At 39.3% G+C, this 19,135-nt stretch overlaps 2 protein-coding genes across 2 annotated transcripts in view; one reads left to right on the plus strand and one right to left on the minus strand.

The window, feature by feature from the left end:
• cpxm2 (carboxypeptidase X (M14 family), member 2) overlaps positions 1-930 on the plus strand; it is a 30,315-nt gene extending 29,385 nt beyond the window's left edge. The window contains exon 14 of the mRNA XM_031750688.2: positions 81-930. Within this exon, the coding sequence (XP_031606548.1) occupies positions 81-337 (257 nt within the window). The 3' untranslated portion in view covers positions 338-930. The remainder of the gene's footprint in view (positions 1-80) is intronic.
• Positions 931-11,897: 10,967 nt separating this feature from the next.
• LOC116328796 (G-protein coupled receptor 26) lies at positions 11,898-15,803 on the minus strand. Its single transcript, XM_031750676.2, has 3 exons — positions 15,136-15,803; positions 14,397-14,510; positions 11,898-12,354 (listed from the first exon to the last, which is right to left on the minus strand). Exons 1-3 carry the CDS (start codon positions 15,801-15,803, stop codon positions 12,126-12,128), a joined length of 1,011 nt encoding a protein of 336 aa, XP_031606536.1. The 3' UTR covers positions 11,898-12,125.
• Positions 15,804-19,135: the final 3,332 nt, after the last annotated feature.

Genomic DNA, 19,135 nt, shown 5'->3' on the forward strand with positions numbered 1-19,135 from the left:
ACCTCCTTACTCAGTGATAGCCACGACAGCTACAGCACTTTCCTACGAACAGAGTTAATTTTCAATGTTTGTGTCTTCAGCTGCTGACGGTGATTACTGGCGCCTGCTGAACCCAGGGGAGTACAGAGTAACAGCGAGGGCTGAGGGATACAGCCTCGTGAGCAAGAAGTGTGAGGTGGGCTATGAGATGGGTGCCACCCGTTGCGACTTCACCATTGGCCGCACCAACATGTCACGAATTAAAGAAATAATGGAAAAATTCAAAAAGCAACCCATCAAATTGCCCATGAGGCAGCTTGCAGCCCGGGGGTCCAGAAGGAGACGTCTGGGAACATAATGACCGTATGAGGTAGCTGGAGGAAGAATTAAAAACAAACATCTGCTCTGATCAGACTGCGGTGAAGGCCAAGCCTGGGTTTGGACCTGTGTCAGATTCCTTCTGAGTGCTGTCAGTGGAATTAGTGTTTTGAGACAAAAAATGTGGATTAATTTAAACGGGGCACTCTATTTGATTTTTTGTTTGGTTAGAGCTTCTTTGCACTCACTGTCATCATCTCAACTTTTCTGTCATCTCAACAGTAAACATTTATGCTTTTCATTTGGTGGAAGGTCAAGTTTGTTAATAGGGCAAATCTTGTGGCATTAGCTATAACAGCAGATAAGAGATTGTCATCATTTTAGCGCCATTTTTTCTTTAATAAATGACAATAGAAATTTTAAGCCACTGTGAGGAACAACCATGAATGTCATTATGCACATACTTAATAACTTATGTAACACAGTTATGTAAACAGTTACAAAAGCTTTATTACCAACAACTGTATAATGTTGAGTCCTTAAAAAGCTTGTGGACTTAGTGACCTTAGGTTGTCATTGATTCTGTTTTATACACTTTTCTTTTAGTTATTAAAATAAAAGCTGTGTTTTGCACAAAGTGAACTCGTTCAGCTGATTATGTTGTGTGTGAATTCAGCTCAGGAAGCCAAACTGTGTAACATCTTTTATACAGATTTTTGCTAGTCATTATGCCTGACACCACATGTATAAAACTTTAAGCTTCTAATAATTTGCATCCTGAAAAAAGTTACATATCAGAATCTGTAATTTTGGAGAGACATATCCAAAAAAACTAGTGACAATTTCTTACATATAGAAACAGAAATTAAGAAAATGCTGTTTTCATTCAATTTTCATGCTGAACTGAGCAGACTCTACCACAAAAACAAACAAACAATATAGAACCAACTGGAGTTCCCAGATGATTCTATAATTAGAAATAAGGGAAATTAATTTTGCTAAACAGACGGATTCTTTCATTTACAAAAATATGCACATTGCCCTAGGTGGGGGGTGGGGGCTTCAGGTGAAGTTTAAAACATTCAAAGAGGTATTAAAAACACAAAAATGTAATTTTTTTGCACATATATATCTAAATAAGTATTTGTTATAAGAAATTAAAATTTCACAGCAATCATTATAAACCATAAAATCATGACCATTGATTATTGCCATCTTGCCAGAAGTGGTCATATAGATTTACAGGGCGTGGGTGATCCAGGATCTCTACATGCTTATTGCTACTAAAATCTTCTATAATACACAAAATCTGTGTGTGTCTGTGTGGTGAACTCTCCCTAGAGATCAGAAGCTGAGCAACCAAACTTGACACACAGGTTCATCTTAAGCACCTGAAGGTTCTTATCTATATCTGATAATATGATGTCATCATGGTGCCTAGCAACATCTTAGCAGTGGGCAAAAATTAACCACGTTTAGCATGTATGCACATAATAACATGTGGATAAATCATACATAAAATATCCACTATAATAGCTTATAAAAACAATGTATCACTTTAGTTTCTAAAGTATTTCAGCTTGATAAATTCTACAAATACAGTCTGATGTTGCTCAAACAGTCCAAACAATACTGTAGCATGGATATGCGCCAGTAAAAAAAACTGCTTGTCAGATAATTTAATTAAAAAACTTAAAAATACATTAAAAAGTCTTCAGAGGTGAGCAGCATCACAAGAACAGTCAGCAGGCCCAGTTCAGTGACTCAGTTAACTTTGATGCTTGAAGACAGGTGACAGCTTGATGACAGCTACCTGTCACTCAAAGCGATCATGCCGTAAAACATGCATAAGTTAAAACCTTATTATTATGAAGTCATATAAAAGTTCAACCCCATACAGAAATCATGAAAGGGAAAATAAGATAAAAGACAAAACCCTTTTAGATATACCAGGCATTTTATTTCTGCTGCAAAGTTAAGGATTTTAACACGAAAAAATGACTTTCTTGCATCTTCAATTGGCCTCTCCAGGAACCGAACATCTCAACAAAAGCTGAGGAGGCAAAGGTAAAATCCATAAAAGCTTCACTGAACCATAAACCCCATTTATTAGAGCTATGTTATTGTTTCTAAATGGTTAACTCAAAATGTACCTACTAAAGCTTGTTAGTACGATGTCATTGCTTCTTTGAGATCAATGACAACATATACCAGTGATACTATAAATATATGTAAGTAAGTAAAGACACCTTCTCTGTTAAATTCCCTTTTTAGACACTGATCCCTACCAAGGCATCATGAGTTGGATTTTGTCTCCACTGGGCAATAGAAGATAATCATTCCAGCAGAGTGCTAACACATACTGACATGCAAACACCTACCCTCGAATCCATCAGCAGTGGTGAGCATTCAGCCCATTGAACATGCACTTTAGAGGGAGTGCAGTTCAATACTAAAATACTACTAAAAAACAAGCAAGATCATAAACTGATTAAGCCTTTAAAGACACAAGAAATTCACTAAGATGTTGCAGGTTATGTGTATGATTAATTTTCAAATTGAGAAACATTTTACTTCCACCTGTTGACTGAAACTCCCTGATGGAACTCAATTTCAGTCCCATGACATACTGTAGTAGTAATGACTGTGGTTAATTTTAAGCACCATCTAATTTGATTTCTGCAGTGGCGAGTCGTGCATCGTAGGAGTGTCAGGGTAGGAAGACTCTAATTATCAGAACTCTGTTGGGGCTTTTACAGATCACTGGATTATTCTGACAACAACACCAGCCTTCTTTCTGTATGACCAACATGCAATTAGAGGAAGACCTCAGCCTCTTAACTCATTCTTCAAAGATTATTGAATGGAGGCTCGCAAACCTGTCATCATCTCAGAGCACTGGAGAACAGAAGAACAGAGCTTGTTAATTTGATGTATTTTCTGCAGATTTATATCACAGCAAGTGAAACAGAGATGTATATGATGTGTAGATGGGGAGATGGAGAGTTTAAAACCACTAAAACAAACCGCAGGGCTTCCAAACAGTATATATATATTTGTACTGTACAGCACTCAGAGTGGTTTTACTTCTGCTACAGATATTTAGTAATAATTTTAGCCTGCCAATAGTACAATAGTTAATACCATTTGGGGGGGGGGGTATATAGACTCACTGGTCACTTCATTAGGTACACTTTGCAAGTACTGGTTTGAATTTTCACTGGTATATCATTGATGTGAATCTAAGGTTCCATCCTATGAGCAAAGGCTTTGGCAACAGTGGGAAGGAAAACCCCCCTTTTAACAGGAAGAGACCTGCAGCAGAACCAGGTTCAGGGAAGGGTGGCCATCTGAGCCAGAGAATAATAACTATAAAAATTACCCATCCCATTGGCTGGAAAATGCAGAGAGGTGTATAAAAACATAGTGAGTGAAAAAGGTGACTGAAGAAGAAACACTCAATGCATCAAATGCATCATGGGAATCCCCCAGCAGTGTACACCTATTGCAGCATAACCATCTCTCGAATCCAAACTGGAAGCTGGTTCCAGAGAAGAGGGGCCTGAAAACTGAAGGCTCTGCCTTCATTCTAATTTTTAATTAGTTCTTTGTTCTTTAGTCTTAAACTCAACTCAACTGAGTGGCAGAGCAAGATCACCATCTCATCATCCCAACAACCCAAGATCACCTTATTTATGAGTTAGTCTTACATAGTTACTCATACTTTTTTTTTTATAGACGTTGAACAGTTACACTTCTTTGTACCTCTATTTAAAGTTTTTAATAACTTGAAGTCTCCAGCTCAGCTTTTGTTGCTGTTTCTGTAACAAATCAGAACCAGGGTTCAGCCTTTGATTTAAGTGAAGACCCTTTTCTCTACTGTAAGAGAAGAAATGTAGTTATTTTGGTTTCACCACACCTTCGAATATAGAGATTTAAAAAAAAATACTTTATGTATTTATGATTATGTACTTAATTTACATTCCTATCCTTACCTTTGAATGTCTTGCATGTTACTGTATTTGTAAATGTTAAATCAAACAGCTGCTGAATCCACCTAAAGAAGCGAGTCACTTGTTAAAAATGGGACATTGGACATAGATTACAAACAAACTAATGATACTTGGTCCATGTGGATAGCAGACAATCCCTGTGAGATAAAATCTGTGTAAATCGTGACAGAGTAGGAGGGTCGAGGAGTTGTACTGTAAGTAGGGTGTGTGCAGTGTAGCTGCTGTGGCCAGCAGCTGTGATACCGTGCAGATGTGTGGGAAAATACAGGCACCAGCTGACCTTGCCAGAAGCTAAAAGGCCAGTGCTTCTTCAGAAGTCGGTCCAGCCTTTGAAGTGTTAGAGCTTCATTCTGGATATAACAGGAGTGAGACGTCACGCAGCTTTGGTAAACCAGCTCTTAACCTGTCTCCCCTCTGCTTCTCTGGAGCCTCCGAGACAGATTAGACACTCTGGTTTTGATCTAATAGTGACAAGCACATCCACGAAGAGAGGGTGGTTGAGAAGTTTTGTAAACTCTGGATTCATTTTACTGGACACATTATACTTTGTTTACATTTCCTTAACGAGCATAAAACAAATATTTCGGAAAGTCTCATTTAGTTGTTTCAATCAAACCATGAGGGGAATTCAAGTTTCATTCAATTCTGTGTTGGCTTTAGTTTTCATGCCTGGTCATATGCTACATAGCCTGTTTAAGAAAGTAAATGCCAATTTTAAAAAAATACAAAGTCTGATGAAGCAAGAAACATGAGCAGTCAGACAACTGAAAAGTTTTAAACAAAGCTGTAATGGCCACATTATTCTGGAAGAAGGCATCACAATTTGCAGAGAGACTTTGATTTTAGATTTGGCCTCTTACTGAGCAGACTAGTGGTGAAGTCTCGTGTGGGAGGTTGCAAACAACAACAAAAAAAAACTGCAAGAAGAGGTTACCACCCAGTGAGATACACTTTTTAAACTGTAGCAGCTCCAGCACAGATGTCACAGGTTATGAGCAAACCAACTGCAACCACTACCACAATGCAGGGAGTGATCACACACAGATGGCATTCTGAAAGATCTGTAGTCAGTAAAATCTCATATGTCTATACTTGGGAGGTTTTGTACGCTACTGTATTTAATGTTACTTTCAGTGATGATAGTTAGGTGAGCTTAAGGAAAAATGTATAAATGCCTTTTAATGCTTTTTGCTAGATCGGTGTCAATGGTCAGTTCTTTTATTGAATGCCCAAATCAAGAACACAAAGTATTCGTTTGTCTGTATTCACATACATATGAACTTAACTGACATGCCATTCTTATTCCATAGGGTTTAATATGATGTTGGATCATCCTTTGCCGCTTCAACTTTTATGGGAAGGCTTCCCACAATGTTAAAGAGTGCATTGACCATTCTTCCAGAAGTGTGTTTGTCAAGTCAAATACTGATATTGGAAGAGAAGGCTCGGCTCATTCTAATTCATCCCAAGGGTGTTCTGTCGTGTTGAATTCAGGACTCTGTGCAGGCCATTCAAGTTCTTCCACACCAGCCTTGCTCATCCATGTCTGTATGGACCTTGTTTTGTGCAGTAGTGTGCAGTCATGTTGGAACAGGAAGGGCCATCCTTAAACTGTTCCCACAAAGTTGGGAGCATGTAATTGTCCAAAATGTGTTGGTATGCTGAAACAGAGTTCATTTCACTAGAACTAAGGGGCAAGTCATGAAAAACAACCCCACACCATAATCCCCCTCCCAATAAACTTCACACTTGGTACAATGGAGTCAGACGAGTACTGTTGTCCTGGCAACCAACAAACCCAGGCTGACAGGTGCAGATGTGTGACTCAGAGAAGACATCGCCACTGCTCTAGAGTGCAGTGCATCCGAAACTTTGCATTGCTTGGTGCTTGGTGATGTCAGGCTTGGATGCAACTGCTCAACCATGGAAACCCATCCCATGAAGCTCTACACACTGTTCTTGACCTAATCAGAAGGCCACATAAAGCTCGGAAGTCTGTAGTGACTGACTCTGCAGAAAGTTGCCGACCTCTGCCTACTTACCGCCACAGCATGCGATGACGCCGCTCTGTGGCCTACCACTTTGTGGCTGAGTTGCTGTCATTCTCAACTGCTTTCACTTTGTTATAATACAACTAACAGTTGATTGAGGAATATTTAGTATCAGTGAGATTTTATGAGTGGACCTGCTGCACAAGACTTCACTTACACAGCGAGCCTAGGTACTTGACCATGGAAGGGACAGGAAAACCTGAATTCAATGATATGGATCAGTGAGTGAATACTTTTGACAATATAGTGTATTCAAGATGGGAACAAAAACCACTTTGGTCATTATTGCTAATTACCAACTTTGTGAAAACTATAAGAGATTTTTTGTTTAAATAACAATTTAATTCAGAGGCTCTACACTGTGCATGATCTATTATTAGAAGTAGGTCAGCTTTGATTGGCAGGTTGGCTGCTAGCTGACTGCTAGCTGATTGGTACCTTTAGGAACATTTTCAGTGCAGTAATCTAATAATTGCTGTATGGTACATTATAACCTAAAAAAGTTTACAAGTGTTAGTGAAATTCTTTTATTATATTGGTATGTTATTGATGCTCATTAGCAGATTTGTATATCTGTTTGATACACCTCTGGGCACACCTTGCTAATAAAGCACTTCATGTTTTTGTGTAATGGGCTGCTTTGAAAAAGTGTAATCAGACAAATAAGTGAAAGCATGTATAAGGATGTAAAAAAAAAAGTAAAAACAAAGGAACAAAAAAAGCCAAACACATATATCATTTTAGTGAAAGTACATTCATGCAGCAGCCACACATAGCAGCATAGTGAGAATATGTCACACGTTTTTTTTAGTCCATATAGTCAAACAAAAAGCATGTGGTAGCATATGGGAGAGAAAGAAAAGAGCAACTGGAGGAATAAGAACCACATGTTTTGGGGTTTTTCACATAGGAAGATAATAATCATCCTGAGTTACTTTTAAAAATTGAGCTCTTACTAATTAAAAGTAAAATACGTGCCTTTCAGTTATGAAAGCACTTGTCGGAGGCAAATACCAAAATTGGAATTTTGGAGTTCAATATTCACACTTGCTGCTATTGATCTCTCTCTTGTACCAGTCCAAAAGGGATATTTTTCTACTGTTTTATATTGAAGATTCAGTTGTGCTATATTTACAGCATAATTGAGTTTTACAAATCATACCTATGTTAGATCAAATAAAAAAATAAAAAAAATAAAAGGACTAGAGATCAAGGCGTAGGTTCTGAACCTAATCTAACCAGTCCCAAACAAAAGGATCACATGGAGAAAAAAAAATCCCAACATATTCTTCTGTTTTGCAGTGTGAGGTGTCTACTTTTCACTTTGAGTTGTGGTATATTTCTCACTGAAGGGAGCCCGAGTGTGCTGAAGCCAACCACCATTAAACGGTGTTAGATGGTCAGTGCCACCCACCTGTAGATAATCACTGGCTCCTGGGGTGGTAATCAGTGTACAGAATATCAGTGTTTTACAGCCAGGCCCTTCTCTGTCAGCTGGTGCTGTTTCATTACCACCTGCATTGTGGTGTGAACAGAAAAAATGGCATCCCTGTGACTCAGACTGATTGCTCGTGGTAACAGTCTGAATTGCCGCAGATACATGAGAGTCATCTCGTCAAACCCTTGCATTTTTTTCCCCTTTCTGTCCAACACAGATGCATTCTCAAAATCTAAAAAGACTGGAGACTCAAGGCACTGATTTATACTCAAACAGAGATACGGTCTCCCTACATCAACCTTTGAATGGTTTCATCCTTTTCACTGAATATCTTGAGAAGACCCAAATTAAAATTAAATAAAAATGCATAAAACACTTGGTGACAACACAATTCATTTGAGCTGTGTTACAGCAAGACAGACGGTCTATATCTATTCACCAAATAGTTATTGCTTGTTATTGCTAAAGCAGGAAGTTAAAGAAAAAAGAGGGAAAAAAGAAGGAAAAGAAATATGGCTCCTGACAAGATACAATGGGCCGACTGACACCAACACCAACTCCAGCAACTCAAAGACTTTGGACCACTGAGCAACAGTCCAGTTCTTTTTCTCCTCAGCCTGGGTAAGACCCTTCTGACATCTCTGGTTCAAGTGTGGCTTGATATTAGGAATGCATCAGTTGTAGCTCCTTCCAAGAGCTCTGTGTGTCTAGCCCTTCATGCACTGACACAATCCTCAGCCCACTCCTTGTAAAGCTTCCCCAAGTTCTTGAATCAACCTTGCACGTCAGTCCTCTTAAGGCCGCGGTCATCCCTGTTGATTGTGCACCTTTTTCCTTCTGCGCTTTTCGATTCTGGTCAACTTTCCATTAATATGCTTTGATACAGCACTCTGCGAACAGCCAGCCTTTTTAGCAGTGACCTTCTGTGGTGCTTTGTGGAGAGTGTTAACAACCTTCATCTGAACAACTGCAAAGTCTGCAGTCTTTCCTGTAATTGTGGTTGCATGTAGCGAATAAGACACTGTCTGAAAAGCAATATACTCAAAACACTAAATGAAATGTTCTAGTAATTTCAGATACAGGGTTTCTGATTGTCACGAGTTATAAACCATAATAAGCTACATTAAAACAAAAAGGCTGGAATTATTTCACTGTGTGAATTTTACCTTTTTGAATTAAATCACAAAACATTTGACTTTTTCACAATATTCAATTTTTTAAGATGCACTAGTGTTTATGTCTGTGAACAAAGACACAAAGACTCCATTACGAGAGGCTGAGAAGCTTCATGAAGACCTCTTATGCATTCATCTTATCCATTATGTCAAATAGAACTAAAGTTATATGCGCAACTGTGAGCTGTGTTTCTATGGCGTGAGTGTGAGAGTAAGTGTTGCTTTGTTGTCGCATCAACAACAGTTGTCATCAGTTTAATCATCATGGTTAAAATCTAAAACAGTCATCTTTGTCATTTTTACCAACATAACAATTACAATCCCCATTTAAAAAAAATATATTATGGAAACAGCAATCATCCCATCACCACCAACATCATCAGTTTGTCATCTTAGCCATCTTTAGCAGCAGCAGCATCGAGCCATGGTTTGATAAATCAGGAGGTACATAACAAAACACTTTAGGCAGTCAGGTCAGTCACTGATAAACAAAATGAGGTATATTACACTCCACTCATTGCCACCGATCCACAACAGGTTAAACTTCATTTGCATTTGTAGCAGCACATTCTGTAAAACTCAGACATACAATAAATTGTCTCAATAAATTACATTTACATAGAAAAGACTCAAAAATACTTTTCACATTGCTTTTAATCTAAATATGTCGACATGTATCCTTTTATGTTTCGTTTTAGTCATCATTTATGAGAAACATTTAATGTGGGCAAGTGAGAACTTCAGGAAATCAGAATTAGAGGATAACAAAAAGGAAGCAGATTTCGAGTAACGTTGATGAACAGAAGGTAATAAGGCAATTATTGATTCCAGTAATATAGTTCTAGATGTCTATATGTCTGAAAAACTTAAAACTAACATATTATAGAATTTAAGGCATCAGCTGTCTTGGAGCGTCATACAATGCATGATATAGTCAAGACAACTGTTTCTCCTTTGTAAAATCATGAATCCTTACACCCTACATAAAATAGTCTTCACTTCTTTTGTTTTCTTCTCTGCTTTTAGAAAATTAATTACATCTCCTTATATTTGGCTCACTGGGCATCATCAGTAATTTTGGCACTGCATTTCACTCCCTATCTCACTGTCAGATGTACAGTTTAATGCATTTTGTTTCCACATGACAAGAAAAATAAAAAGAATTAAAATGTACTGTAAACAAGTAAATATAACTGGTTTTCTATAGTCTTCTATAAAAGTCTTCTGTAAAATCAAATTCAGTATCTTTGGATGTTTGTTTAGATTTAATGGACCAAACCAACAAAATAATTCTAAATTGCTTAAAACTATTATTTTTATCTCTTTACCAAGAAAAAAATGAAATAACTTTTGTAGTATCAGTAGTTTATTTTGAGTAAAATTTTATCTGGCTTCATTATTTTCCTTCCAGCTGGACTGTGTAGGGTTAGTGGGATAGGTGGGTTAGAGTTAGGGTCCATCTGGTAGCCTGGTGTTGTTAGAGACTTGTTTATTGCATGTCCCCATTAAATGAAGTTTATAAGGTCATAATCATTTCTATTTGGTACCTTTCACCATCATTTGCCAAAGCTTTATGCAAATATAAGTAGCACTGGATGATTTTCATCTGCCTTCTACTGCTTTCAGGCGATTATTTAAAAGAAAAACCTTTTTTATCAGCAAAGACAACAATATGCTATATTTATAAATACAACTGAGTCCTTCCATTAGTCCTTGCATTAGTATCAATATCTAATATCTGTGTTAGTAGCTTAGCTGCCCACTTATCTATTATCACTACTAGCTCTTACCTGTAGCTGACTTCCTGGCAAAGTAGTTGGCAAACCTGCTGCTGCAGGTTATCTGAGAAAAAAAAAGACTAATAGGAATCACAGACTAGGATCATTCAGTTTTGCGGTCCAAGTTATTAATCCTAGCCTAGCTTAGCTAGGATTAGCTTACCTAGTTTTGAGTATATTCAGTAATTCAGACTGATTTTAATAATATTATGTGGTAAAAGTGCTCTCAACTATCACCATTGCACATTTAGTTGGCCTTAGCTGTTCAGAGATTTTTCTTTTTTTACTTTACCCATTCAAACTGATTATTTCTGCATCCAGACGTGCTTTGCTCTAATATTTTCTCGTGTCCGTGGCTGTCATCTCTATTAAATCATCTCATCTTTTTGCCAAAAGACATATCCCGTGCATTTTCCTTCCTGTATGTGTGAAAAAGCATCGAGCAGTCTCTACGGGTCACTTGTGACTGTGAGGACAAACCCAGGCAAGTACAGTTGATCATGCTTCACTTGACTAAACAACCTGAGGGCCACATGTCAGTCGTGACAGCAAAGGCAGTCGGTTTGAAGGTTTTTTCTTTCCGCTAAAACTCTGCTTGGACAGATCAGTAAGTCCTTAAAATGGATGCTAAAGCACAAACAATGCCAGTACACATAAAACAAAATATATTTACATCCAGTGGTACTAATGCAGCCAGATAATGTACTAAAAAATAAAAATACCCAAAGAATTTGCTTAATTCGGACTGGGCTATACCTGAGCCGTCCTGTGCAGTGTGCACAGTCTGCTGTATGTTTTCATCTGCAATACAATTTGGGAACTTGTTCTTCTACTTTGTCAAGTTTTGGTTAGACTAGTCTTCAGTGCTACATACAGAATTAATGTATAAATTACTGCAAACACTTTGCACAGACTAAAACAGACATACAGCCAACCCCCCTTTTTTAAGATAAAATGAATATTACAGTTATGTCAAAACAAACAGACACACTGCAAAATCTGTATATAATAAACTGTATCTCATATCTGACTGAAAGCTACCCTAAAATAATAAAACTTTTAGGTGGCCATTCATCCTGGGTAAGCACATCTGCCTCTCCAGGTGGACATGGAATCTGCTGCTCTTTGTTGTCCTCACAGCAAGTTCACTGCACTGATCTGCTGTTCTGGGCACTCGGTATGACAGCGCAGTGGTATTCCTGTACAGGGAGTTGACCTTGTCTGTTCTGTTTTCTTTCCTTTTTTTTGTAGACCAAATTCAAGCAGACATGGACAGGAACTACCAAATTTATTCCACTTCTTCATCGACAGTAAACTAGGTTCTTATTTCCCTGACAGTTGTCGGGTTAACCTTCCCATCGGGGCAATGCCGGTCACTCCATGGTGGGTATGCTGTTCACCTGGCTCTCGTGCCGGCGTCCGGACGCGTTCAAGGAGCTGCGCTTCAGCAGCTTGTTGATGATGTCAGTGCATGTCTTCTTGTACTGGTGTCGGAGGAGGGAGTACACAAATGGGTCGCAAGCTGCCTTGCTGTAAGCTAAGCACTTGGAGACAATTCCCCAGTGAGGGTTGATAGGCACCGCTGGAAATAACTCCACGATCCTGCAGGGAAGCATAAACAGAGGGTGGTGAGAGAGAGCGTGGTAGAAAGGCAAGTCAACATGCTGGAAAAGACATGCATGCCTTAAGCTTATTGTGCAGAAACAGAAATACATTTGCAACACAGTGTTCTATTTTTCCCCCATAGTAAGCAGGGAGTTACTTACAAAAATGTTCTGCTTCTGTATAAATACAGCCATCCCATTAAACACATATTTGTATAAAGTTATTTTTCTCATCCACCCACAAGAAAAAAGTAGGTAGCTGTCAAATGACAGTACAAGATTTACCCGCCTTTCTCTCGAATGCGGATTTACAGTGTGGGGCTATATTAGATTTCATTTCTAACTTGCAGTCAGCAGTATTTAAAGCCAGAAAAGACAAAAGTAGAGTAAAACAGATAAGCAGTAATGAGTGTCTGGGAACAAAGTTTGATTGTAACTGACAACCAGATTAGACTGAAGACTGAGCAGAAAATGTCAGTGAATTCTTCCAGTCTGGGAAAAAACCTCACCAACTCATTAGTGCATGATATAATATAAATATTTAATTTAAAGCAGCTCTTAATAAGCTTTACAGTCTTGTGAGGTCTGCATCTCAAAGCAGTTCATGGCACTCCCAACTTGTTTTTGCTTTTAGACACATTTGTGTGAAGTGTAAGTTATTAAACCATCATAAAGCTGTAAAAAACCGCTGATTGTCTACACTTGCACTCTGTATGATTAGGCCATCCAAAATAGAGCTCTGTCAGCGTATTACCACAGGCCTTACATGGGCTACTAGCCATCCCTGTCATTTGTTCACACACACTCCACAGAACCAAAGAGTGTAAGTTGGTCACAGCGCCACACAAATGCAAAGGTGTTTTCTCACATGAGTTAACACAGAAGAAGCTAGAACTCCATGAAGCAGAGGATCATGAGAAATCAGAAAATTTAACATGAAATGAATACCCCAACCTGAACCTCTTGGAAACTGGTTGAAGGTGCAGCTAGTATAGGTTTCATCCCATTATACAGAAGAACTAAAGATGTTAGGGAAATGGTAGGCAGTGGTCCAAAGCAATTTTAAGCAGAGTCCATTTTTCAAAATCTTTGTTTATCGTACACACATACACAGTTAGCACAAGAGCTTTCAGCACATATGATGTAACATTACATAGGATACTGTAATTATATTTACAGTTACATTGTTAGGAGGGCAAAACTGCTTTTCCAGGAGAAAGGAAATTCTCCAGAACTTACGGCTTAGGTGATATGACAAAGTAATTTGGGGTCATACCTACTTTTGCAGCTCAGCTTTGTTAACCACTGAAAACACAATAAATTAGGAGCACTTGTTGTCCACATAGAAGAGCATGTTACTGCTAAAGCCTACTGTATTTAACTCAGATCACTTCTACTTCTATTTTTTTCTACTGTGAGTTTTATTTACAGTAAGTTACTGGCATCCAGCTGCCATCTAGTTGCTGTAGATTTTACAGCAACCTCTTTACAGTGCAGCAGGTCTATGTATAAAGATTCTTTTGTCAAATTTCTTCATCTAAAACTGAAATTCTGCACTTCAATCACAACAATCTTGATTATTTGATTTAAATTCTGTCATGGTGGTGGACAGATTCTCATTGTCCAAATACTTGTGGGTCTGACTGTATTAAAGTAAATGTCTCACATGACAGCAAGCCGATGACTTATGTGTCTCACTCACTACAGGCCTTATTTGTTATCCTGTCTTTGTTCAGTGATTGATGTGAGTGGATTCTACCTGACAAACTGATATGCACCCCGCGAACTTGAAGAGAAAAAGTGCTAATGCAGCAGCAGCAACAGCAGAGCAGAGGCATATTACTTATCACAAGGTCAGCCAATCTCATCTTCCAGCTCTGGCCAGTGTTGGGAGGAAGCGGAGGGGAGAGAGAAAGGAAGCAGGAGGGGAGGGATATGGGTAGCTGTGACTAGAGAGCAAGGAGGTATCCAAGGGTTGCATACACTGCATGGTGGTCCAGCAAGGATTCCCTCTGGTCAAACAGTCTCTCTACCACTCACCTCGTGATTACATAGGGAGCGAAGCAGAGCATGAAGGTGCCGATAAAGGTGCTGATCTTCCTCGTTGCTCTCTGTCGTCGCCTCTTCTGCTCCTCCAGACAACGCTGACGAACACTACAAGCACAGACACATAAAGAGGGATGCCCACAAAGTGGGTTAATATGAGACAACAGGGAGTGGGTGTCATGTAGGGGTAAAGCATAGGGAGATCCAGTATAGGGTGAGTTCAGGTAAATCAACTGGGTCAACTTAAAGGCTCAAAGTGGGGATCTCCCTTTTAAGAATTCCAGTTTAATCATTTTCTCTGTGCCTGTATGACTTTGTGCGATACCTGAGTGCACCACAGCTGTGATGCCATGGTGACACATTTCTTTGGACATTTTTTTTATGAAATAGAGGACATCTGTGTGAGTAATAACAGGATTTACAATCTGCAGTAGGCTATTCAACCACACACACACACACACACTCAGAGATTGTATAGTATTTCCATGGGAGCTATTCTGCATGGAGACAGAATAAAGCAATCACCCCAGATGACATTTCAGTTATATTAGATTTTGAGCGAGGACTCAATTCATATTTGAGATTCGCTGTTTTCGATAAGAGAACAAAAGAGGCTAAATCCTTTCTTCTAACTAATTTTTAAATACTTTTCAAGCTTTACAAATGTAAAGGTACCAGATTGCTATACCATATAACGTTATAGTTGCAGGATTGATAACTTAAAGTCGCTCACCTGGGGTGTATATCCACTAGAAGCACCAAAGTTTGCATTGTAATAACGTCGATCCTCTTACAGTGAAACCTTGCTACTTTGAGTACTTTGAGGTATGTGACACATAATACTATGAAAGACAGAAGAAAGGTGAAAGAGTGGAAAAAGATGGTGAAGACGACAAACTGTGTCCGACTGCTCGCTCTGGGGTTGGACAGGGTGCAGGATGCGTAAAGCCGGTGGTATCCAACCCAGGAGAGACAGGCGGCCACCGTGGAGAAGGACATGGAGTGCGCCCACGTGTACCCGAGCACAAAAGCCGCGTCTTTGTGGCGCATTTTGGAGTGGTACCTCAGGGGGAACACCACCGCGATCCACCTGTCGATGCTCAGAGCTGCCATGCTCAGCATCGAGTTCGTGGACAGGAAAGTCTCCAAGAAGCCCACGATCTGGCAGAAGCCATCTCCCCCCGGCTGAGCTTTACTGATAAGTCCCACTAAAGTGAGCGGCATGTTGGAGACGGTCAGCAACAAGTTGCAAAAGGTGAGGTTGAGGTTGAACAGACCGGGGACTTGCTTGCGGATCTCCGGGTTATACAAAAAGCAGATCAGCACCAGAACGTTGGACAGCAGCGACACTATAATAATCACAACCACCAGCACCGAGAGAATTACCTCCGCAGTGTCCATCCTGTGGACACCCGAAACTCACTTCTCCCCAGTTTTTCTGCGCATATCCAGTCTTTATTTTGCAGCTGCAAAATTACACTAATCACCCGTAACCGTGTCCATGCATCCCCGGATCTCTTCACCGGTGGAGATTCCCTTTTCTTTCAACTACATTGTTTCCTCTTCGGCAAAGATATTCAGGAGGCTTCCGACATGATAGAAAACCTATGTTTGTTAGTTTTTTAACGGACTAACTTCCTTCTTTCTCCCCACTCTAATCTACAGAAAACAAGCTCTCCTGCCAAAGCTGCTCTCTTCTGGCACTGCGTCTTGCAGTGGGGTTTTGTGTCCTGTGATGCGCTCCCGAGGCATCACCCCTCCGCACACACTGCACAGTGTGTGGGCTACTTGATCTCTCTCCTCTCTCCTCTTCTGGGTAAAAGTAAAAAAAAAAAAAAAAAAAGAGCATTAGTTATAGCTAAAATGAGAAATTATTAAGCTCATTTAACGGGAAATGACAGATGTGGTCAAATTAAGCGTGCTTGTTTTGTTTTTGTTTTTTTCAAAAATAAAAAAATTATTGTTATTTTGGACTATTGTAAATGTTAAACTCGCAAAAGCCGTAAAACGGCTTTTTTTTCCCCATTTTAAACTCTCCGTCAGGACTCTTGTAAAAGGAGACTTGGAATTATCTTGACAATAAATGCAAGATAGACAGCATAATCAAGGTGAAAGAAGAATACAAATACTACACTAAAGAGCATATAAGGTACACATTTAAGAGGCACGAATCTGACTTTTCACCACATCACCTAAAATCCTTAATTAAACCTGCCAAATTCATTAATAAAACAGAGATTAACATGAGTTCTCGTGCCTGATTCTGATCTCATTCTTCCAAATCACGACTGCATTCCAGCAGTATTGCTTCTTCATCTTTACTAATTAACTCTGCATCATCACATTGATAAGGAGCAACATCCTCTTTTTCCCTGAAAGCTGGATAACACCCCCACACTCTGCTGCCCCTCTGGACTCCAGTGTGGGGAGAATTTTTCCTCTGAAGCGTGGGATTCAGTGGAGTGTGCTGTGGCACGTGAGCCACTGAAGGCGCTGGAGCAGTATGTGTGAGGTGGTGGTTGTGGTTTTCAGAAGGGGAGGGGGACGGGAGGGGGTAGTGTGTGGGTGGAAGGAGTTATTGTTACCGTGCACACACACATACATGATATTTGAGTGTGAGGATGTAATAAATGCAGTCTACAGTGTCCTCTTTCTTTGGCTAAACATGAACAGAAACAGGCGGAAAAGAGGACGATTTGTCTTGAAAGTGAGCCTCATTAAAGTCATATCCTATGAGGTAGTGGAGTATAGGGGGTGATGTTTGTTCTTGATGCAAAGAGAAGGTGGCTGCAGGGGTAGACAACCCTGGCAACTGCTGCGTATGATTAGGCTGAAATGGAGCTCCATCTTGGACCCCATGAGGCTTTGGCTGTGATGGATGCATTATCAGCATGTTGTACATGTGATGGGACAATCAGCTTTTGCAGGAGGGGACACTTGCATACTGTCAAGCAACTGCTTCTGCGGCGTTTTCTTGTCACTTAAAGGGACTTATCAGCACAGAGCCACCAGTTGATCTCAGGCACAAGTGCAGCTTTTTGTATGCATCATTTTAATTATTCTTTTCATAATTAAATGTCAGGTCCAGAGACAATAATGTCTCTAAGGAAAGTGCTCTAAAAATATGGCTTAGAAGGGACAGAGGGACATGGATGAATAATATCCACAGACAAGGGGATACTACTTATAGTTCCACCTAAAAAATATTCTTTAAAATGCAGATTTTTTATTAGGATTTGCTATTTAGAGAATTCACATTTCTCCACAGCACTACATCACATTAGACAAATATGCCAAGGAAAATCTTTTAATTTTAATACCACCTTACAGAAGGCTTGTTTTCAGAGAGCACTGTGTCTTTACAGATCCAAATATGGCCTGGTTCAAGGAAACATGGGTTCTGATACCTCCCAGCATCCCGTGAGATTACCGAGAATAAAAACACTGTACACAGCTTCTGTTGTGTCAATTAAATAATGCCACACAAATCTTATCGACTGTGGTTTATTAAGAATTACACAAACTAACATTATGGAGGTCATTTACTGACTCATCAAACAATGCTAAAGAATGACACATAATTCAATATGTTGTCTCAAGTTTGTGCCTACTTACAACCAATATTATGTTTGTGTAATGCAACAAATCGTACTGTCAGTACCTGGAAGGTTTCTGATACAGCCTAAGATCATTTGAACAAAAACAATAATCAAGAATGAACACTATCATGATGTCAACAGATAATTAAACAATCAAATTCATCTATAACATTTCTTTCTACATACCTAAATGCACTCATTTGCTGCCATGTGATTATGGCATATTTGTGTTGATGAGCAAGTGAGCAGGTGTACCTAACAAATTGGCCAGCCAGTGTATTTCTCCCAGTAAGTGAGTCTTTGTTTGGTGGCACAAGACCTGGACCAAACCAACCAACTATATTATCTATTTCTATTATCGACTGGAACAAGAACAAATAGGATTCATCCTCAGGTCATTCATTCTTTTTTCTGTTAAATGAATTTCACGAACATTTTGTCAGGAGATGGAGAGAGTCTATAACCATCACTTTACAGAAAGGCACAAAAAGGGACAATAGCACTTAATAGACAGTGATAAGGCACCTACTGTCAATGCACTATCAGCTGAAATGTCAGGAGGAGGGTTGGGGACACAGACTGCATTATATGAATTATTATTGTTATTGAGAATATTGATATGTTCTTAATTTTTTTTTAATATTACAGCTTTTGTAATTACACAGTGCCCCATAGTGTGTAACTTAGGGGTTTTATTACTTAAAATCTCAGTTTTGTAAGGAAATCCTTAGGGTTTACTGTGGCTGAGAAAAAATCTCAAGTCTGCAGATCTTCACTTTGAAGATAATACCTCTTGTCAAAAGATTTAACAAGTGCAGGACTTGACTGTGAGAGACAGTAGGTTGAGAGAGAGCCTGCGGCACTCCTCCTTTATGCTGTGACAGTGTGAATTTGAATTTGCTGCCAGTTCCAATTCCACCCTTGACTTCCCTCTGATTGGCAGGCTGGTATAAATTTAAAACCCACAGTTGATATAGGCTGTGCTTTAGCTTCTTCGTTTTCCTGACTCTTGTGAATATAGACATGTCACTTATATTTCCAACCTTCCCAAGAAAAATGATGCAGGATATCTGAGCCGAGAAGAAGTTGTGCTGCAAATATGACAACTGGAAAACTTGTAAAAGTAAGACTTGA

Source organism: Oreochromis aureus, linkage group 8, assembly GCF_013358895.1.
Source record: "Oreochromis aureus strain Israel breed Guangdong linkage group 8, ZZ_aureus, whole genome shotgun sequence".
NCBI classification, from domain to species: Eukaryota; Metazoa; Chordata; class Actinopteri; order Cichliformes; family Cichlidae; genus Oreochromis; species Oreochromis aureus.